Source organism: Hypanus sabinus, chromosome 3, assembly GCF_030144855.1.
Source record: "Hypanus sabinus isolate sHypSab1 chromosome 3, sHypSab1.hap1, whole genome shotgun sequence".
Classification (NCBI taxonomy): domain Eukaryota; kingdom Metazoa; phylum Chordata; class Chondrichthyes; order Myliobatiformes; family Dasyatidae; genus Hypanus; species Hypanus sabinus.
In genome coordinates, this window is record NC_082708.1 from 7,129,840 (window position 1) to 7,153,184 (window position 23,345).

Sequence of the window (23,345 nt, forward strand, 5' to 3'; positions counted from 1 at the left end):
GCCACAGTGACCAGGTTTCTGGCACTGTGGCTCAGAAGCACAGAGGTGTGAAGAGGATTGCAGTGTTGATAGGAGATGAGGAGTGAGAAGAACAGAGATGAGGTTCTGTGGGTGCAGTAGAGACACCTGGATGGTATGTTGCCTCCCTGGTGCCAGGATTAAGGATGTCTCGGATCGGGTCGACAGATTCTCAAGGGCAAGGTTGAGCAGTCAAAAGTCTTGGTACATATCGGCGCCAATGACAAGTAAACAAGGTGAGGAGGTTCTGAAGAGAGATTTTGGGGAGCTAGGAAGAAAGCTGAGAAACAGGACCTCCAGGGTAGTAATCTCTGGATTGCTGTCTGTGCCACGTGCCTGTGAGGGTAAGAATAGAATGATTTGACAGGTGAATGTGTGGCTGAGGACCTGGTACAGGAGGCAGAGGTTCAGATTGATGGAGCATTGGGATCTCTTCTGGGGAAGTTATGACCTGCACAAAAGCAATGGGTTACACCTGACCCGAGGGTTCCAATATCCTTGCAGGCAGGTTGGCTTGAGTTGTTCGGGCGGGATTCAACTAATTTGACGGGGATGGGAACTGAAGCGATAGTGCTGAAGATGGTTGGTTTACAAACAGAGGCAATGTGTAGTGAGACTCCCAGCAAGGAGAGGCTGATGATGGGGAAAAATTACAGTCAACAGGATGAGTTGCAACATAAAAGGTGGACAGAAGTGAGAAGGGTGAATACGGGTCTGAAGGTGTTATATTTGAATGTGCCCAGTGTACGGAATAATGTTGATGAACCTGTAGCACAGTTTCATCCCAAAGAGGAAGAATTTTTCTAAAGACAAGATGACACAGCCGTGGCTAACAAGAAAAGTCAAAGCCAAAATAAAAGCCAAAGAGAGGACATATAATAGAGCAAAAATTAGTGGGGAGTTAGAGGATTGGAAAACTTTTAAAAATCAACTAAAAAAGTAAAGAGGGTAAAGATGGAATATGAAAATAAGCTAGCCACTAATATTAAAGAGGATACCAAAAGTTTCTTCGGAGACATAAAGAGAGGTGAGAGAGTTTATCAGATTGCTGGAAAATGATGCTGGTGAGGTAGTAATGGAGGACAAGAAAATGGTGGATGAACTGAGTAAGTATTTTGCGTCGGTCTTCAATTTGGAAGACACAAGCTGAAAGGTGTAAGTTCAGGTGTCAGGGTCATGAAGTGTGTGAAGTTACCATTACTAGAGAGAAGGTTCTTGGGAAACTGACAGGTCTGAAGGTAGCTAAGTCGCCTGGACCAGACGGTGTCCACTTCACAGTTCTGAAAGAGCTCCAGGTATTAGTAGTGATATTTCTAGAATCACTAGATTCTGAAATGGTTCTGGAAGACTGAAAAATTGAAAATGTCGCTCCACTCTTCAAGAAGGGAGAGAGCAAATAAAGGAAACTATTCACCAGTTAGTCTTACCACAGTGATTGGGAAAATTTTGGAGTCAATTGCTAAGGATTTGCTTTCAGGGTACTCGGAGGCTCATGATAAAATAGGCCGTAGTCAGTATGATTTCCTCAAAGGAAAATCTTGCGTGACAAATCTGTTGGAATTTTTTGAAGAAGTAACAAGCAGGATAGACAAAGGAGAATTGGTTGATGTCCACTTGGATTTTCAGGAGGCTGCTTAACAAGCTACCAACCCAGGGTATTACAGGAAAGATTCTAGCGTGGATAAAGCAGTGGCTGATTGGCAGGAGGCAAAGAGTGGGAATAAAGTGAACCTTTCTTTTATGTCAGTAACATGGATGATAGAATTGATGGCTTTGTTGCAAGTTTTGCAGACAATATGAAGATAGCTAGCGGGGCAGGTAGTTTGGAGGAAGTAGAGAGGCTACAGAAGGACTTAGACAGATTAGGAGAATGGGCAAAGAAGTGGCAGATAAAATACAGTGTTGGGAAGTGTATGGTCATGTACCTTGGTAGAACAAGTGAAAGGGATAACTGTTTTCCAAATAGAGAGAAAATACAAAAAAAACTGAAGTGCAAAGGGACGGGAGTCTTTGTGCAGGATTCCCTAAAGGTTCATTTTGCAGTTTGAGCCTGTGGTGAGGAAGGCAAATGCAATGTTAGCGTTCATTTCAAGAGGTCTAGAATATAAAAGCAAGAATGTAATGCTGAGACTTTATAAAGCACTGGTGAGGCCTCACATGGAGTGTTTTAAGCAGCTTAGGGTCCTTATCTTAGAAAGGATGTGCTGAAACTGGAGAGGGTTCAAAGGAGGCTCATGAAAATGTTTCCAAGATTGAATGGCTTGTTATATGAAAAGTGTTTGGTGTCTCTAGGCCTGTATTTACTGGAATTCAGGAGAATGAAGATGACCTCACTGAAACCTGGTGAAAGGCCTTGATAGTGGATGTGGAGAGGAAGTTTCTGATGGTGGGAGAGTCTAAGACCAAGGACACAACTTCAGAATAAAGGGGCATCCTTTTAGAATGGAGATGAGGAGGAATTTCTTTAGCGATAGTCGCGAATCTGTGGAATTCTTTCCCACATGAAGCTGTGGAGGTCAGGTCTTTATGTATATGGAGAGAAGGCAGGAGATTGGGGGCTGAGAGGAAAACTGGATCAACCTTGATGAAATGGTAGCAGACTCAATGGGCCAAATGGCCTAATTCTGCTCCAATATTTTATGGTCTTATGAATCATCCCAGGGGTTTCCCTTCCATCTGTGAATCATCCCAAAGCTTCCCCTGCTTCCACCACTGAATCCTCCCAGAGGTCCCCCCGGTTCTCGTCATGGACCAAGGCTTAGAGGTCCCCCTCCCACCACTGAATCCTCCCACAGGTCCCCCCGGTTCTCGTCATGGACCAAGGCTTAGAAGTCCCCCTCCCACCACTGAATCCTCCCACAGGTCCCCCCGGTTCTCGTCATGGACCAAGGCTTAGAGGTCCCCCTCCCACCACTGAACCCTCCCAGAGGTCCCCCCGGTTCTCGTCATGGACCAAGGCTTAGAGGTCCCCCTCCCACCACTGAATCCTCCCAGAGGTCCCCCCGGTTCTCATCATGGACCAAGGCTTAGAGGTCCCGCTCCCACCACTGAATCCTCCCACAGGTCCCCCCGGTTCTCGTCATGGACCAAGGCTTAGAGGTCCCCCTCCCACCACTGAATCCTCCCACAGGTCCCCCCGGTTCTCGTCATGGACCAAGGCTTAGAGGTCCCCCTCCCACCACTGAATCCTCCCAGAGGTCCCCCCGGTTCTCGTCATGGACCAAGGCTTAGAGGTCCCCCTCCCACCACTGAATCCTCCCACAGGTCCCTGTCCCATCACTGATTTGCCTTAAAGGTTCTCTGTTCCTATCAGTGAATCATTCTAGAGAGCCCCTTCCCATCACTGAATCATCTCAGAGGTTCCCTATCTCATCATTGGATCTTCCAACACCCCCATCCCAACACTGATCAAAGACTCAGAGGTTCCCCTCCCATCACTGAACCATCCCAGAGGTCCCTGCCCCATCATTGTATCTTCCCAGAGGACTCCCATCCCATCACTGATCAAAGACTCAGGAGTCCCCGATCCAAATACTGAATCTTCCCAGATGTTCCCCTGTCCCACCACTGGACACTGATACAGGGACTCCTCTGTACCAGCAATAGACAATGTCCCAGAAAACCATGTCCTCCCTGTTGTCCCAGAAGATTTCATGTCCTGTTTAATTTTTATAGTCCTCAGCCTTATCAAATCCCATTGGCCCATAAGACCATAAAACACAGGAACAGAATTAGGCCATTCGGCCCACTGAGTTTTCTCCAACTCCATAATGGTTGGTTCGTTTACCCTCTCAAACCTATTCTCCTGCCTTCTCTCCAAAACCTTTGATGACCTGACTAATCAACAATCTATCAGCCTCCACTTTAAATATACCCAATGACTTGGTCTCCACAGCCACCTGTGGGAATGAATTCCACAGATTCATACCCTTTGGCTAAAGAAACGTCTAAATGAACGTCTCTCTATTCTGAGTCTGTACCTTCTGGTCCTAGACTCCCGCACTGTAGGAAACATCCTCTCCACATGCACTCCATCCTGGCCTTTCAATATTTGATAGGTTTCTGTGACATCCCCCCTAAACGTCAGCGAGTGCAGGCCCAGAGCCATCAAACACTCCTCATTTGTTAACTCTTTCATTGGGGGAATCATTCTTGTTCACCCCTTCCCTGTACTTTCTCCCTGCACAGCTCAACCTTCTTAGATAATGGCCCAAAACGGCACACAATACTCCCAATACAGCCTAACCAATTTCGTATTGGATCTGTTGGTTAGGTGCCTCCATGGTCTTGGGTGTGGAGAGGTCTACCTTTGAGTGTTCTGGGCCATGCATTATCCAGAGCCCTGGGGGCAGGCTGTGTCACTGGTTGATGTTCAGCGATGAGTGTGGTCTTCATGGAGGCAGTGGTGGAGCTGTGTTGTTGCATTTCATGTCAATATGAACCCTGTTGGTGACTTGTTGATCGGATTTCTCTCTCTCTCTCTGTTTTCTGATGCCAGCATCTTGGGAGATCTTGCCACAAGGTAAATGGCAAAGCTTTTGGCCACCGCGGCTAAACGACATGAGACATTTCACCCCATTATGCATGTTCCACCCTCTCTGGCAATGCATGCAATTGCGATGTAGAGAAACCATGGCTGCAGATGAATGCTGTCATCTCCTTAACAGTGGGTGTGATCCACCATGATTGGTGTGGAGTCCATCTCACCCGCAGACATAAACCTATCCCCAAGACTCTGCCCACAGTGGCTCTCCCTTCAGTCCTCTCCAGCAGAACCACCGCATGGAAGCACTCCAAAAAATATATTCTTTTCTCTTTAAAATGTCACTTCTTCTTCCCTGGAATGGAGGCCAGCATTTATTGTCCCTCCCTAACTGGCCATCGAGAAGATGGAGATGAACCTCTGCAGTCCTTCCAGTAAAAGCCCCCCCCCCCCCTCCCACGGTGCTGTTGAGGACGAGTATCAGGATTTAGACCCAGTGAGGGGACGGTGTGTGACTGGGAGGGGAACCTGCAGGTGGTGGTGTTCCATCGTCCCTCTGGGTGGGAGGAGTGGTGGGTTTGGGAGTAGCCCGGGTGCATTTTGTAGATGGTGCGCACTGCAGCTGCTCTGGGTTACCCGCAGAATACTGAGGAGCTCAACGGGTCAGCACCGGGCCGAGATCCTTCATCGGGGCTGGAAAGGAAGGGGAGGAATAACGGAATGCTGAGAAGAGAAAATCTACCGATGCTGGAAATCCGAGGAACGCACGCATAATGCCGGATTAACTAGGCGGCATCTGTGGAAAGGAATAGACAGTTCGAGCCAAAATCCTTCATAAGTTCCTCTGGCATTTTGTGTTTGTTGCTCTGGATTTCCAACATCTGCAGAATCTCTTGTGTTAATGGGTGGTGAATCTGCGGAATTAATTCCCACAGCGGGCAGTGGAGGCCAAGTCATTGGGTGCATTTAAGTCAGAGATGGATAGGTTCTTGATGGTTAAGGGGGTTAAGTGTTACAGGGAGAAAGGGTTTGAAAATATCCAGCATGATTAAGTGGCAGAGCGGACTTGATTAGAGGGAAGTACAGCAGGGATGAGAGACTCTTAGGCATGAAAAATGGAGGAAGTTGGGCTACGTAGGGGGGAAGGGTGATGCACTATCAATTACTATCAAGTACATGGTTTACCACAAAGGGTCAGATTGATGATGGAATAGGTTGAAAGGTCAGCACAGTGTTGTGGGCCAAAGGGCCTTTTCTGTTCTATATTCTGTGAATAGGCCACCAGACCTCTTGTGCCTCCCCAGCTTGTTTGATATGATCATTTCCCTATCTTCTCACTGACTGTCTCATTCCTCCCGTCAGCCATCAGATTTCATGAATGCATGAACACTATCTCATTATTCCATTTAATGCATCTGCTTTGTAACTTGGTGAGTTTATGCCTTTGCAATGTATTGCTGCTGCAAAACAACAAATTTAATATATAGGATAGTGATAATAAACCTGGTTCTGATATCCCTGTGCGCGGTTGTCCGCCTGCTCTCTTCTCCCACTCTTACTCCCTCTGTGTCTCTCTTTATATCTCTCTCACTTTCTTCTCCCACTCTGACTCGTTAGTCTCTCTGTTTCTGCCTTCTTCCTGTGTGTGCATGGGTTTCCTCTGGGTGCTCAGGTTTCCTCCCACAGTCCAAAGGCATACTGGTAGGTAGGTTGATTGGTCATTGTAAATTGTCCAGTGATTAGGCTGGGGTTAAATTGCTGGGTTGCTGGGTGGTGCAGCTCGCTGGGCCGGAAAAGCCTGTTCTGTGCTGGGTATCTAAATAAATAAATTAATCTTTCCTATCTATGTCCCTGTCTTAGTGTCACTGTAGTTGTACCCATTCCTACCACATTCTCTAACAACTCATCACCCTCTATGGGAAAAATGTCACCCCTCATCTCCATTTTAAATCTTTCCCCTCTCACCATAAACCCAAATCTTCTAGGTCTGGGCTCCCATACATTGGGAAAAACACTGGCCAGTCACCTTATCAATATCCCTCTCTACAGGGTCACCCCTCAGTCTCCTACACTCGAGGGAAGACAGTCACAATTTATCCAGGTTCATCACATCCTTCCTGTTGGTTGGCCAACCAGAACTACACTCAGTACTCCAATGCAACCTCACCAGTAATTCGCACCATGTAATCCTCTGTCTTTGTTTTTAAGATTTCCTTTCTTTTCCTCTCTCATTTTCTCCATTTTCTCTATCTCTGTCTTTCTCCCCATCTCTGTCTGTTTCTCTTTCTCTCTCGGTATCTCTGTCTGTCTCTGTCCCCGTCTTTCATTCTCTCTCTCTCTCAGTCTGTCTCTGTGTGTCTCTCACTCTCTCTCTGTCTGTGTCAGTCTCTGTCTCTGTCTCTCTCCCTCTCTCTCTGTCTCCCTCGGTCTATTTCTATCTCCTCTTATCCCTCTGTCTCTCTCTCCATGAGTTAGATAGAGATAGATAGCGGGGTCAAGGGATATGGGGAGAGGGCAGGAACAGGGTATTGATTGTGTATGATCAGCCATGATCACAGTGAATGGCGGTGCTGGCTAGAAGGGCCGAATGGCCTACTCCTGCACCTACTGTCTATTGTCCATGTGTCTTGTCATCTCTCTCTGTTTCTTTCTCTCTCTCTCTTTCTGCTTCTCTGTCTCTTTCTGTCACGTTCTCTCTCTCTCCCCCTCCCTTCCTCTCTCTCTCTCCCCTCCCCCCCTCTCTCTTTCTTTCTCTCTCTCTCTCTCTCTCTCTCTCTGGGTTGCTTTGTCAGTTCCACAAAGAACCCACTCCTCCCCCTCACCATCAGGTGGAGATGGGTTATAAAGAGGATTCAGCTCCCGAACGATCTGATGTGAGGAGGAGGTGGGGTTCCAAAGACAGTTCAGTACTCTAATGATCTGGTGTGAGGAGAGGGAGGGAGAGGTGAGGTTTACAGAGAGGGTTCAGTACTCTGATAATCTGCCTCTGCATCTTCCAGTGACGTGGTTGTCGAGCTTCCTTTTACCCTGATGCACGCCAAACCTGACGAGGAGACACTCAGCAGAGAAGGTAAGAGATTCCAGAGAAGGAAATGGGAATCAGTGTTGGGGAACAAATCTCCCAACGGCCGAAACAAAGTTTGATGGAACTCAAAACTGCAGAGCAGGCGAACGAGACCTTCGGCCCATGATGCCAGTCTATGAGAGGCACAGATAAGATGGGCCATCATTGTAATTTCCCCAGGTTAGAGATGTCACTCACGAGAAGGCTTGGCTTTATGGTGAGAGGGGAAAAGTTTAAAGGAATTGTCAAATGAGATTGAGTGAGATTAGAACTGGAGGCCAGAGGTGGAATTGACGATGGGCTGAATGGCCAAATTCTGTTCTATCCCTTATGGTTAAGAATGAAAGGTGAAACATTTAAGGGGAACCTAAACTCAGAGAGTGGTGTGAGTGTGGAATGAGCTGCAAGTGCAGGTAGTGGATTCAGGTCTGATTGCAACACTGAAGAGAAGTTTGGATAAGTACATGGATGGGAGGGGTGCGAAGGGAGATGGTCTAAGTGCAGGTCTTTGGAACAGTTTAGTATGCACTAGATGGGCTGAAGGGTCTCTTTCTGTGCTATAGTTCTCTGTGACTTTACTTACGGGACAGGTTTCTACACAGAGGGTGGTGGGTTACCAGGATGAGTTGCTGGGGGTGGGGGATGCTGGAAGTATATACTATAGCAAACACACTTATACAGAGACATGGTCACCAGAGATTCTGCAGATGCTGGAAATCCAGTACACTGCTCACAAAATGCTGGTTGAACTCTTAACGAATGAATAATATCAGTCCAAAACGTCGACTGTTTATTCCCCTCCATAGATGCTGACTGGCCTGTTGAGTTCCTCCAGCATTTTCAACAGACCCCTTACTTAATGGAATTGGTCCACGGCATGAAAATGGTTGTGAACCCCTGCTGTGGACAGTCATATGAACAGACAGGGAAGGATATTGTTCATGTGCAGGCAGATGGGATTAGTTTGGCATCATGGTCAGCATAGATGTTGTGGGCTGAATGGCCTGTTTCTCTGCTAATTTTGGAACCTAAAACTCCATCAAGTAAAGTTGAACCAGCCTCTTCCTCAGCACAATCTTATCACCCCCTTGAGTCACTGGACTCAAAAAGAGAAAAGTTCAAAGTAAATTTCTTACCAAAGTACATATATATCATCATATACAATCTTGAGATTCATCTTCTTGCGGCCATTTACAGTAGAATGAAGAGTAACAATAGATTCAATGAGCAACTGCACACGAAGATGGACAAACAACCAAAGTGAGAAAGAAGATCATCTGTACAAATACAATAATAATAATAACTAATAATAAATAAGTAAATAAATAATGCTGAGAATGTGAGTTGTTGAAAGTGAGTGCATAGGCTGTGGAATCAGTTCAGAGTTGTGGACATTGAAGTTATCCACGCTGGTTCAGGAGCCTGATGGTGGTAGGGTGATAATTGCTGCCCTCCAGTGTTCAACTGGTGGAATGGCACGTTGGTTTGTGTGTAGACATCTGTTTGTGAGTTGAATTCTGAATTTAATTGAATTGACTTTATTTCTTGCGTCCTTCGCATACATGAGTAAAAGTCATCTCAGTCTAAATGTGCAATTTATAGTAATTTGTAATAAATAGTATGCACAACAGGACAGTCAATATAACATAGAAAGACAATTGTATCAGCATGAATTAATCAGTCTGATGGCCTGGTGGAAGAAGCTGTCCTGGAGCCTGTTGGTCCTGGCATTTATGCTGTGGTACCGTTTCCCGGATGGTAGCAGCTGGAATAGATTGTGGTTGGGGTGACTTGGATCCCCAATGATCCTTCAAGCCTTTTTTACACACTTGTCTCTGTAAATGTCCTGAATAGTGGGAAGTTCACATCTACAGATGCGCTGGGCTGTCCACACCACTCTCTGCAGAATCCTGCGATTGAGGGAAGTACAGTTCCCATACCAGGCACTGATGTAGCCAGTCAGGATGCTCTCAATTGTGCCCCTGTAGAAAATTCTTAGGATTTGGGGGCCCATACCAAACTTTTTCAACGGTCTGAGGTGAACGAGGCTCCATTGTGCTTTTCTCACCACACAGCCGGTACGTGGACTGCTGAGAGCTGCCTGTTCTTGCTCATAGTATCCATGCACCAGTAATTTACAGAACATGTCATTCAGGGGTTTGGGCTATACTTTTTGTGGGACTGTATGTTTACTGCTGACTTACAAGCTATATGCACCTTGTGCTGTGTATGACTGTTGGTACTGTGTTTTGTACCTTGGTCCCGGAGTTATACTGTTTCATTTGATGGTATTCATGAATGGTTGAATGACAATTAAACTTGAGCTTAACTGTGTCTGAACCTGGAGGTCTGGGACCTAAGACTTTTGTACCTCCTGCCCGATGCCAGCAGGGAGACGTGAGCATAGCCGAAAAGGTGGGAATGCTTGATGACTATTCCCTCAGGATAGTGATGGATTTGGAGTTTTTGCGTGCCGTTGTATTGTTGTCATCTGGACCTGTTGTATATCATTGTGCCAAGAAAGTGTGCAGTCTGAATGATCATTTTGGACATTTTTATTGTGAACCAAGACCCTCTTGGACATTGGTAATGCAGAATACTGCCAGTCTGGTTCACTGGTTTATTGGAAAGAATGACAGTGGGGGAGCAGCTTTGCCTTGGTTGTGACGAGGACAAAGCCCAAGCCGTGGGCTCGCTGTTGCTGTCACCCGGGGAGGAAATGCCAAGGCAGTGCTGCTGTCCGGCACTCGCTCGGTGCTGCCCCCCAGTGTTCAGTCAGTGCTGCTGTCCGGCACTCGCTCGGTGCTGCCCTCCAGTGTTCAGTCAGTGCTGCTGTCCGGCACTCGCTCGGTGCTGCCCTCCAGTGTTCAGTCAGTGCTGCTGTCCAGCACTCGCTCGGTGCTGCCCTCCAGTGTTCAGTCAGTGCTGCTGTCCGGCACTCGCTCGGTGCTGCCCTCCAGTGTTCAGTCAGTGCTGCCCTCTGGTGCTCGCTCGGTGCTGCCCCCCAGTGTTCAGTCAGTGCTGCCCTCCGGTGCTCGCTCGGTGCTGCCCTCCGGTGCTCGCTCGGTGCTGCCCTTTGGTGCTCGCTCGCTGCTGCCCTCCGGTGCTCGGTCGGTGCTGCCCTCCGGTGCTCGCTCGGTGCTGCCCTCTGGTGCTCGCTCGGTGCTGCCCTCTGGTGCTCGCTCGGTGCTGCTCTCCGGTGCTCGCTCGGTGCTGCCCTCTGGTGCTCGCTCGGTGCTGCCCTCCGGTGCTCGCTCGGTGCTGGCCTCCGGTGCTCGCTCGGTGCTGGCCTCCGGTGCTCGCTCGGTGCTGCCCTCTGGTGCTCGCTCGGTGCTGCCCTCCGGTGCTCGGTCGGTGCTGGCCTCCGGTGCTCGCTCGGTGCTGCCCTCTGGTGCTCGCTCGGTGCTGCTCTCCGGTGCTCGCTCGGTGCTGCCCTCTGGTGCTCGCTCGGTGCTGCTCTCCGGTGCTCGCTCGGTGCTGCCCTCTGGTGCTCGCTCGGTGCTGCTCTCCGGTGCTCGCTCGGTGCTGCTTTCTGGTTTTACTCAGTGGAAGAACAAACTGGACCAGGTCAATTTACCATCAATCTGGTCATGGCACACAAGGACTTGGGCTATATTATTATTTTTTACTCTTTGTGATTTTTTTTCTGAAATCATAACCTTATGTGCTACTTGTGTTGTGTGCTGTTGGTAATGTCTTTTGCACATTGGCCTCAGATGAACACTGCTTCTTTTGGCTATATTCATTATATTTGAATGATAATTAAACTTGAACTAAAACATGATGGGTGCTGCTTTCTTGTAGCAGTGCTGTTGGCCTGTAGATGTGCTCAGTGGTGTGCTGGGCCTTTCAATAGACAATAGGCAATAGGTGCAGAAGCAGACCATTTGGCCCTTCGAGCCTGCACCGCCATTTTGAGATCATGGCTGTTCATCTACTATCAATACCCGGTTCCTGCCTTGTCCCCATATCCCTTGATTCCCCTATCCATAAGATACCTATCTAGCTCCTTCTTGAAAGCATCCAGAGAATTGGCCTCCACCGTCTTCCGAGGCAGTGCATTCCAGACCCCCACAACTCTCTGGGAGAAGAAGTTTTTCCTTAACTCTGTCCTAAATGACCTACCCTTTATTCTCAAACCATGCCCTCTGGTACTGGACTCTCCCAGCATCTGGAACATATTTCCTGCCTCTATCTTGTCCAATCCCTATCAGATCTCCTCTCAATCTCCTTAATTCCAGCGTGTACAAGCCCAGTCTGTCTAACCTCTCTGCGTAAGACAGTCCAGACATCCCAGGAATTAACCTCGTGAATCTACGCTGCACTTCCTCTACAGCCAGGATGTCCTTCCTTAACCCTGGAGACCAAAACTGTACACAATACTCCAAGTGTGGTCTCACCAGGGCTCTGTACAAATGCAAGAGGATTTCCTTGCTCTTGTACTCAATTCCCTTTGTAATAAAGGCCAACATTCCATTAGCCTTCTTCACTGCCTGCTGCACTTGCTCATTCACCTTCAGTGACTGATGAACAAGGACTCCTAGATCTCTTTGTACTTCTCCCTTACCTAACTCTACACCGTTCAGATAATAATCTGCCTTCCTGTTCTTACTCCCAAAGTGGATACCCTCACACTTATTCACATTAAACGTCATCTGCCAAGTATCTGCCCACTCACCCAGCCTGTTCAAGTCACCCTGAATTCTCCTAACATCCTCATCACATGTCACACTGCCACCCAGCTTAGTATCATCAGCAAATTTGCTGATGTTATTCTCAATGCCTTCATCTAAATCGTTGACGTAAATGGTAAACAGCTGTGGTCCCAATACCGAGCCCTGTGGCACCCCACTAGTCACCACCTGCCATTCCGAGAAACACCCATTCTCCGCTACCCTTTGCTCTCTATCTGCCAACCAGTTTTCTATCCATGTCAATGTCTTCCCCCCAATGCCATGAGCTTTGATTTTACCCATCAATCTCCTATGTGGGACCTTATCAAATGCCTTCTGAAAATCGAGGTACACTACATCCACTGGATCTCCCCTGTCTAACTTCCTGGTTACATCCTCGAAAAACTCCACAGATTAGTCAGGCATGATTTTCCCTTGGTAAATCCATGCTGGCTTGGCCCAATCCTATCACTGCTATCTAGATATGCCACTATTTCATCTTTAATAATGGACTCTAGCATCTTCCCCACTACTGATGTTAAGCTGACAGGACGATAGTTCTCTGTTTTCTCCCTCCCTCCTTTCTTAAAAAGTGGGGATAACATTAGCCATTCTCCAATCCTCAGGAACTGATCCTGAAACTAAGGAACATTGGAAAATGATTACCAATGCATCCGCAATTTCCAGGGCCACCTCCTTTAGTACCCTAGGGTGCAGACCATCTGGACCTGGGGATTTGTCAGCCTTCAGTCCCATCAGTCTACTCATCACCATTTCCTTCCTAATGTCAATCTGTTTCATTTCCTCTGTTACCCTATGTCCTTGGCCCATCCATACATCTGGGAGATTGCTTGTGTCTTCCTTAGTGAAAACAGATCTAAAGTACTCATCAAATTCCTCTGCCATTTCTCTGTTTCCCATAACAATTTCACCCAATTCATTCTTCAAGGGCCCAACATTGTTCTTAACTATCTTCTTTCTCTTCACGTACCTAAAAAATGCTTTTGCTATCCTCCTTTATATTCCTGGCTAGCTTGCATTCGTACCTCATTTTTTCTCCCCGTATTGCCTTTTTAGTTGTTCTGTTGTTCCTTAAAAACTTCCCAATCATCTGTCCTCCCACTCACCTTAGCTCTGTCATGCTTTTTTTTTAATGCTATGCAATCTCTGACTTCCTTTGTCAACCACTGTTGCCCCTTTCCCCCCTTTGAATCCTTCCTTTTCTGGGGGATGAACTGATTTTGCACCTTGTGCATTATTCCCAAGAATACCTGCCATTGCTGTTCCACTGTCTTTTCTGCTAGGATATCCGTCCAGTTAACTTTGGCCAGCTCCTCCCTCATGGCTCCATAGTCTCCTTTGTTCAACTGCAACACTGACATCTCCGAGCTGCCCTTATTCTTCTCAAATTGCAGATAAAAACTTATCACTACCTCCTAATGGCTCCTTTACTGCGAGATCACTTATCAAATCCTGTTCATTACATAACACTAAATCCAGAATAGCCTTGTCCCTGGTCGGCTCTCGTACAAGCTGTTCCAAGAATGCATCCCGTAGGCACTCTACAGACTCCCTATCCTGGGGTCCAGCACCAACCTGATTCTCCCAGTTCACCTGCATGTTGAAATCCCCCATAACTACTGCGACATTACCTTTGCCACATGCCAGTGTTAACTCCCTATTCAACTTGCACCCAATATCCATGCTACTGTTTGGTGGCCTGTAGACAACACCCATTAGGGTCCTTTTGCCCTTACTGTTCCTCAGTTCTATCCACACAGACTCTACTTCTCCTGATCCCCCTTGCAAAGGACTGAATCTCATTCCTCACCAACAGGGCCACCCCAACCCCTCTGCCCACATTTCTGTCCCTACGATGGCATGTATACCCTTGTACATTCATTTCCCAGGTCTGATCTCCCTGCAGCCATGTCTCCATTATCCCAACAACATCATAGTTACCCATTCGCACCTGAGCTTCAAGCTCATCCACCTTATTTCTGACACTTCGTGCATTCAGATACAGAATTTTTAGCCCATTTCTCCTCTCTCTGTTTGAATTGCTGCCTATTGTGCTTAACCCAGCTCCCCGAACTCCCATCGGGCTATATACCCCTAGAATTTTGTTGTCCTTCCTACATTTACTCATTCTTTCTGCACATTTAACTCCATGTTCCGTCAGCCCATCCCTCTGTACATTAGTCCTCCTTATCACTTGTTCCGCCTCACCTTTCTCTACTATACACTTAATATTCCGGAACCGTGTAGTCCCCACCTGTGACGGACTGGGCTGTGTCCAAGACTTTCTGTAGGCTTTTCCATTCTGGGCGATTGGTGTTTCTGTACCTGGCTGCAATACTACCAGTCAATGCACTCTCTACTGTACAGCCATGAGAAAAGGCAATACTAATCTCATCCATGGACGGTGTTTGGCCTCTGAGGGCAGATGAGGAGGGATGGGGAGGGAAGAGGTGGATTGGGACAAGGACGGAGCGGTACAATGGATGGAGGAAGGGGCATGTTGGAGAAATGGAAGTTGGTGGGTTGGACAGGGATGCAGATGGGCAAATGAGTAGGGGGCATTCGTACTGATCTAGCAGGAAGGAAAGGCTCGAGGAGGGGTGGAGTGAAGTGAGTTGAGTGACAAAGGGAACAGAATGGGGGAGTCAGGGCTGAGGGCAAGAAGTGGTCAGGCTAACAGAGAATGGACACTGTTATTCTGAAGACAGCCATTGTCCGGGGATCAGTATGGTCATCAAATTGGACTCCAGCCATGGGTTCTTTCTCATCTGTGACTCTTCTTTACAGCTACAGAGAACGAGTCTCCCATCGACACCAACTTGATCGAGTTTGACACCAAGTAAGTTTTGGATGCTCTGCTTTGATCTTCTTTGTTTCCCCTGAACGTCTCTGCCTCGGTCATTTCAAAGCACATAGAACAGACCAGCACAGTACAGGCTCTGCAGTCCACTGTGTTGTGACGGCAGAGCCCGAATCTACTCTAAAATCCAGCCCAGACCTCCATTTTCTTTCATTCACTCAAAACATGATTCACAAGTTTATTGTCATTTTTCTGTACACAAGTGTAAAAGAGAACAAAATGATTTTTACTCCTGATCCAATGCAGCATAAAAAAATACAATAATCTAAAAGAAAACTAAAAACAGAATAAATATAACTACATAAAATTAGCTCACAGTATATATAAGGACTGTCCACGTGCCTATCTATGAGTTTTTCAAGGTATCAATGTATCTGCCTTGCCCACCACCCCAGCAACATGTTCCACACACCCACCACTCTCTGCTTGAAAAATCTATTTCTGACATACTTTCCTCCAATCACCCTAAACTTATGCCCCTTCATATCAGCCATTTCTGCTCTTGGGAAAAGTCTCTAGCCGTCCACTCAGTTTAAGCCCCGTATCATTTTGTACACATCTATCAAGACCATAAGACTGGGAGCAGAATTAGGCCATTTGGGCCTTTGTGTATTCTGCACCATTCCATCATGGCTGATTTATTATTTCTCTCATCCCTTTCTCCTGTCTTGTCCTCATAACCTGTGACACGCTTACTAATCAACCTTTGCTGCAAGGTGAAAAGTCTCAGCTCACTCAATCTATACTCTGAAGACATGCTCTCTAATCCAAGCAGCATCTGGTAATTCTCCTCTGCACCCTCTCTACAGCTTCCACATCTTTCCCATGATGAGGAAAGTCACTGACCCAAAATATTAAGGCAGAACAACGGGGTTAATTGCAGTGTGGAGGAACAGAAGGATTTTGGGGTTCACATCCTTAGATCCCTCAAAGTTGCCACACAGTTGCTGGATTGGTTAAGAAGGTGTGTGGTGTGTTGGTCTTCATTAGGGGACTGAGTTCAAGAGCTGTGAAATAACGTTTCAGCTCTATAAAACTTTGGTGAGACCACACTTGGAAAATTGTGTTCCATTCTGGTTGTCTCATTATAGGAAGCATGTGGAAGCTTTGGAGAGGATGCAGAGGAGATTCACCTGGATGCTGCCTGGATCAGAGAGGGTGCAGAGGAGATTCACCAGGATGCTGCCTGGATTAGAGAGGGTGCAGAGGAGATTCACCAGGATGCTGCCTGGATTAGAGAGGGTGCAGAGGAGATTCACCAGGATGCTGCCTGGATTAGAGAGGGTGCAGAGGAGATTTACCGGGATGCTGCCTGGATTAGAGAGGGTGCAGAGGAGATTCACCAGGATGCTGCCTGGATTAGAGAGGGTGCAGAGGAGATTCACCAGGATGCTGTCTGGATTAGAGAGGGTGCAGAGAAGATTCACCAGGATGCTGCCTGGATTAGAGAGGGTGCAGAGGAGATTCACCAGGATGCTGCCTGGATTAGAGAGGGTGCAGAGGAGATTCACCAGGATGCTGTCTGGATTAGAGAGGGTGCAGAGGAGATTCACCAGGATGCTGCCTGGATCAGAGGGGGTGCAGAGAAGATTCACCAGGATGCTGCCTGGATTAGAGAGGGTGCAGAGAAGATTCACCAGGATGCTGCCTGGATTAGAGAGGGTGCAGAGGAGATTCACCAGGATGCTGTCTGGATTAGAGAGGGTGCAGAGAAGATTCACCAGAACGCTGCCTGGATTAGAGAGGGTGCAGAGGAGATTCACCAGGATGCTGCCTGGATCAGAGGGGGTGCAGAGAAGATTCACCAGGACGCTGCCTGGATTAGAGAGGGTGCAGAGGAGATTCACCAGGATGCTGTCTGGATCAGAGAGGGTGCAGAGGAGATTCACCAGGATGCTGCCTGGATTAGAGAGGGTGCAGAGGAGATTCACCAGGACGCTGTCTGGATTAGAGAGGGTGCAGAGGAGATTTACCAGGATGCTGCCTGGATTAGAGAGGGTGCAGAGGAGATTTACCAGGATGCTGCCTGGATTAGAGAGCATGTCTTATGAGGATAGGTTGAGCAAGCTGGGGTTTTCTCTTTTGGAATGAAGGAGGGTGAGAGGTGATGGGATAGAGGTGTGTACAAGATGATAAGAGGCATTGATCAAGTGAACAGCCAGCACCATTTTTTGCAGGGCAGAAATGGCCAATACAGAAGGGGATAATTTGAAGGTGATTAGAGGAAAGTATGGGGGGGGGGGGGTGGTGCCAGAGGTCATAGGGACTAATGCACTGCCAGAGGTGGTGGTGGAGCCAGATACAATAAGGGTATTTAAGTGACACTTGGATAGGTACATAGATGAAAGAAATACGGAGGACCTTGTGGGAGGGAAGGGTTAGATTGATCTTTGAGTAGATTAAAAGGCTGGCATAATATTGTTGGCTGAAGGGCCTGTACTGTGCTGTAATGTCCTATCTTCTATGTTCTAAGTACTTGGAACAATATTGGAAGGACTGTAATCTGCAGGGCTCTTCACTTGGAGGTGAGATCTGGCCAAGTAACATCTCCTGGGCCAGCCCAGAGAGGAAGGGCCAGGTGGCATCATTCTATGCCACGGCTTTCAATGACTCTATGTTCAATCTGCTCTGCCCCTTTACAGTGACGATGACATTGTCTTCGAGGACTTTGCCCGGCAGAGGTTGAAGGGCCTGAAAGACGAGAGCGGTGACAATGAAGATGGAGCGAACTCACCACAACACGACGACCGGTGAAACCGCCCCACCCACCGTCCCAGCCTTGATCCATGGTCGCACCCACTACACGAAAAGCTGCCGTTGTTTGTAGTTCCTCTTCTTGTAATATTTTAAAGAGCAAGTACTCTGGATGGCCTTGAGCCCAGAGCTCTTGGACTGTGGATTGAAGATTGGTGCAGAAGTGATACCGGTTTCTTCCCAGCCTCCTCTGCCTTTGGTAGTGTCAGTCCACTTCTCTCTAGGGTTTCCAGACCATTCAGGAAATTCCACGACAATGCTTTGAGTGAACCAGAAAGAAAAATTCAAAATTCTGCAGATGCCCACAGCCTGAATATGCTGGAAAGTCTCAGTGGGCTAGGCAGTGTCGTTAGAGAGAGAAACAGTTTTAACGTTTCAGGACAGAAACCATTTGTTAGACCTGCTGAGTGCTTCCAACATTTTCTATGTTTATCCTGAGAGCTTAACACCTGGAAGTGGGAAACACAATGGTCTTGTTGCCTACAGGTTAATAGCAGAGGTTGGTAGGGTGGAGAATGAAATCTCAAGGTGTTTGCAAACCTGGAGATCCCATCAAAGCCCAATCCAATCCAACACAACTCTACATATTCCAAGTGGTTCCTACACAACCTATCTCAACACAATTCCATTTGAAGCAACTACAATCTATTTCAACTCAATTCAAAGCAACCCCAGATATCCGGAATCAATCCAGCCCACTGTAATCACATTCAAAGTTGTTTATCATTTATAGATCTCAGTACGGCACCGCCAAAGGCCACTCGGCCCACAATGTTGTGCTGAATCAGCTAAAAAGCAAATTTTTTACAAAACAAAACACTAATCCTACCTACCTACACCTCGTCCATATCCCTTCATCCATTTGCCTATCCAAATGTCTCTTAAAAGCCTCTAATGTATTTGCCTCTACACCATACCAGGCATCCACCACTCTGAGTAGAATGCAAGCAGGGAACTGGACGGTAGATTCAGATCCAGATATGTACGTTAAAACAGACAGCGAAAAGTGTATTAACATCTCAACCTTCAGCAGAATGACAACCTTTCCCATCCTTCCACCCACTCACCTACACAGACAGGCCTCCAACTCCAGTCCAGGCTGTCCCCAGGTCTCTAATCTCCTGACTCAAAAGATATCAGGCCTCTGACTCCAGACGTGTGACCCAGGAACTTCAACCTTCAGCCTTGACTCCAGACTCGCTGTCTGCGGTCTTCAATTACCGCACTTAGCAACCTCTGTGTATCGCCCCCAGGAATTCCCAATCACGAGTCTGTGACTGCCAAGCCTGAACCTCTGACCCCAAATACTACTGACTCTGGGGTAAGGAGGGGTCATTGGCCCTCGTGCCTCCTGCTGGCTTGAACCTCTGGTGCTGGGATTTGCCAATCTCAGTGGTACCTCCAGCCCTGCTCCTTGGGACCCTAACTAAGGAGATCACTAGTCTCTGTCCTTGGGCTTCAACCGTAGAGTGTTCTGACCAGCATCTCCTGCCCCTAAAAATTAATTTACTGCCCCTGACCTCTAACTTCCCACATCCCTATCCCTGAACCCCACCCCGTGTCATGCTGTGCACTGACAGACGACTGAACCCAGGTGCAGAGGAACGCCAGACTCCCACGTAGAGACAGAAACAAACGTTTATTCACAGGAATTCCATCAGCTCGGTGGCTTGACCAAGAAATACTACAAGATGAATCATTCTCAAAACACAAGGATCTTACGATAAGAGCTAATCAGGAGATCGCTTTCAATAGTCACAGTACACAGAAAACCCGTGCCAGTCACAAGATACTGGAGAAGGTTAAACAGTAAGCACGAGGGTTTAACAATGCTAAATAAGACAACTATTAACAAATACAGGTGCGCAGGCTCGCAGGCTCATGACAGCCTGGACCCCAACTCTCCTCTCAGTCCCCAGAGCCATCCCCAGGAACCTAAAAAACAACCTCGATGAGTTTCCTGGTTCAGTGCCATCTTAATTAGATGTTCCCTCCAGCCCATTTCAACTTAACCCAACGCAGATAAACCCCACACTTCCAACATAGTCCAGTTCAACCCGTCCCAACTCAGATTCAGATTCTGAGTGAAATGTGTCATTTGCATTAACCGCCAACACAAACTGAGGATGAGCTGGGGGCAGCCTGCAAGTGTTGTCACACTTTCTGGTGCCAGTGTGGCATGCCCACCATGTGCAGCAAAACTCAACTGCATTTCAGTCCAGCCCACCCCACACGTCCCAATATCCCATGGCCAGCAACCCAGGGAAGATGCACAAGACTGTCAGTGCTGGAGGGTGAAGCGACAGATAGTCTGCTGGGGGCAGTCAGTGGGTTGACTGGCATCTGTAGGGGGGAAAGTAACTGTCGGTGTTTCAGGCTGAGATTTGGTTAATCTTTATGAGCCAAGACATCAATGCTTCCTTCCCTCTCACAGCTGCCACTTGAGCCGTTGACTTCTTCCAGTTCCTCTCAATTCCATCCCATCAAACCTGTTGAGGCCCTCCACAAGTCAGGGTCACCCATGGATGTTGTGTCCCACCTCGTCTAAGTGATAAGCCACATCTGCATGGAGCTGCCACCACACCATCCATCCTACTCCAGTCCAGTCCAGCTCAAACACAACACAAGCCAGTTTCATCCATCCATCGTCAATAAGCTAATGGATCGTAGAGTTGTTGAACTAGTCAACCCACAGGCAATAAGTTCCAACGTCAGCTGGTGATGAATGGCGTCCAGTAACACTGGGAACAATAACTATACGATACTTGGTGTCACTTTCTTCCTTTTCTCCTTGCCATGATTTCAGAGTGGGCTCATCATTGTGTTTCCACCTCTGTCCGGACAGATTCATGGAGCTTACCATATAATTTTTATGAGGGAGTTTTATTTTGTATTTAACAGTGTGTGATGGGACAGTGTAGAGGGAGCTTCTCTCTGTCTGACCCCGGGAGTGTGTGATAGGACGGTGTGGAGGGAGCTTCACTCTGTGTCTGACCCTGAGTGTATGTGATGGGACAGTGTAGGGGGAGCTTCACTCTGTGTCTGACCCTGGGAGTGTGTGATGGGGCAGTGTAGAGGGAGCTTCACTCAGTGTCTGACCCTGGGAGTGTGTGATGGGACAGTGTGGAGGGAGCTTCACTCTGTGTCTGACCCCGGGAGTGTGTGATGGGACAGTGTAGAGAGAGCTTCACTCTGTGTCTGACCCTGGGAGTGTGTGATGGGACAGTGTGGAGGGAGCTTCACTCTGTGTCTGACCCTGGGAGTGTGTGATGGGACAGTGTGGAGGGAGCTTCACTCTGTGTCTGACCCCGGGAGTGTGTGATGGGACAGTGTAGAGGGAGCTTCTCTCTGTGTCTGACCCCGGGAGTGTGTGATGGGACAGTGTAGAGGGAGCTTCTCTCTGTGTCTGACCCCGGGAGTGTGTGATGGGACAGTGTGGAGGGAGATTCACTCTGTGTCTGACCCCGGGAGTGTGTGATGGGACAGTGTAGAGGGAGCTTCTCTCTGTGTCTGACCCCGGGAGTGTGTGATGGGACAGTGTGGAGGGAGCTTCACTCTGTGTCTGACCCCGGGAGTGTATGATGGGACAGTGTAGAGAGAGCTTCACTCTGTGTCTGACCCTGGGAGTGTGTGATGGGACAGTGTGGAGGGAGCTTCACTCTGTGTCTGACCCCGGGAGTGTGTGATGGGACAGTGTGGAGGGAGCTTCACTCTGTGTCTGACCCCGGGAGTGTGTGATGGGACAGTGTAGAGGGAGCTTCTCTCTGTGTCTGACCCCGGGAGTGTGTGATGGGACAGTGTGGAGGGAGATTCACTCTGTGTCTGACCCCGGGAGTGTGTGATGGGACAGTGTGGAGGGAGATTCACTCTGTGTCTGACCCTGGGAGTGTGTGATGGGACAGTGTAGAGGGAGTTTCACTCTGTGTCTGACCCCGGGAGTGTGTGATGGGACAGTGTGGAGGGAGTTTCACTCTGTGTCTGACCCCGGGAGTTTGTGATGGGACAGTGTAGAGGGAGTTTCACTCTGTGTCTGACCCCGGGAGTGTGTGATGGGACAGTGTGGAGGGAGTTTCACTCTGTGTCTGACCCCGGGAGTGTGTGATGGGGCAGTGTAGAGAGAGCTTCACTCTGTGTCTGACCCTGGGAGTGTGTGATGGGACAGTGTGGAGGGAGTTTCACTCTGTGTCTGACCCCGGGAGTGTGTGATGGGACAGTGTGGAGGGAGCTTCACTCTGTGTCTGACCCCAGGAGTGTGATGGGACGGTGTAGAGGGAGTTTCACTCTGTGTCTGACCCATGCCCTCTCTGCCTTTGAAGTTTGTGACAGGAGAGTGTGAGTTGGATGTAAAATTTTGCCAGTTTCCACACCGATCGATGTCCATGACCACAATTTCAAAACCACACTTTAAACTCGGCTTTAACCTTCAGAACCTGGTACCAGTCTAATGTAATCGTCAATCTAGTGCCATCTTCGTCATTTTGTGACAAGCTCCCTTTTTACCACAGCACTGTGCTAGCTGTTTCTGTGCCGGCAGGCTTGTGCCTCAAGTTATAAATCTTTGCAAACATTTGAAGGCTGCACTGAGGGTGAGATCTGGGCTTTTGCTCTACCACTGTTGCTCATTAGATGCACAGCAGCAAGGTGGCATCACTCCTTCAGGGTCTCTGTGACTCCAGTCCCATACTGAGGGCTTCGTGCTTTGGGTGTAATTGACACGTTTCCACCACGATCGATTGACCGAGTCCACTGCCGTTGCCGGGACTGCTGCACGTAGAATTGACGGTGAGTGACTGGCCATCAGTCATCCTGAGAAGGCAGGTGTGTACGTACTTGGGGGGGTGGGGGGGTGATGGTGCCACCTTACTGGTGCGATTGACAGGGAAGGGAGGGAGTGGCGCAGCATTCATCGGTACAGTATGGACCCTGGGCCGACGGGGGTTCGCGGTGACCTTGGCCACCCTGAGAGCTTCTTTGAGTGGTGAGGGTGCGGACCCTACTGACCCAGCCCAACAGAGGGATGGCGTGGCACAGCGACAAGAGGGCCCAGTAGAGAACGGGGGGGGGGGGGGGTGGGGGGAAGCCACTCAGTGGCAGCGTCCAGGTCCACCAAACTACATGAGCTCAATTCCTTCACCACAGTGAGGGAGGCCATTCAGCCATTGAACCGGTGATGGCCTTTTCTCAGAGAATAAAATTCCTGTTCTCCCTACAATTTTCCCTAATTAACACCAGATTGTCACCGGAGTTCCCCTCCATTCAATCAGATTGTTCAAAACCCAACCAAACTACGTGGAGGGAAAGGACTTCCTGCATCTTCTCCCCCCCCCCCCCCCACCAGCTTTGCCTATTCAGCCTGCACCACCACCAGAAAGCATCTCATCATCAGCAGCATTATGTGCCATGCCACATCATCACTATGTGATGTGGACAAGCATGGTCTTTGACTATGATTGTTCTTGGCAAATTTTTTCT

General features: G+C 48.3%; 1 protein-coding gene across 4 annotated transcripts in view; it reads left to right on the top strand.

Annotated features, from left to right (window-relative positions):
- The window catches only part of LOC132391017 (beta-arrestin-1), a 135,934-nt gene extending 112,998 nt beyond the window's left edge, over positions 1-22,936 (top strand). For 3 of the 4 annotated variants that reach the window (XM_059963629.1, XM_059963632.1, XM_059963631.1), the window contains 4 exons: positions 4,517-4,540; positions 7,501-7,571; positions 15,047-15,098; positions 17,762-22,936. In XM_059963629.1, coding sequence (XP_059819612.1) covers positions 4,517-4,540; positions 7,501-7,571; positions 15,047-15,098; positions 17,762-17,873 — 259 coding nt within the window. In that variant the 3' untranslated portion in view covers positions 17,874-22,936. The remainder of the gene's footprint in view (positions 1-4,516; positions 4,541-7,500; positions 7,572-15,046; positions 15,099-17,761) is intronic. The other variant, XM_059963630.1, reaches the window with a different exon arrangement.
- Positions 22,937-23,345: the final 409 nt, after the last annotated feature.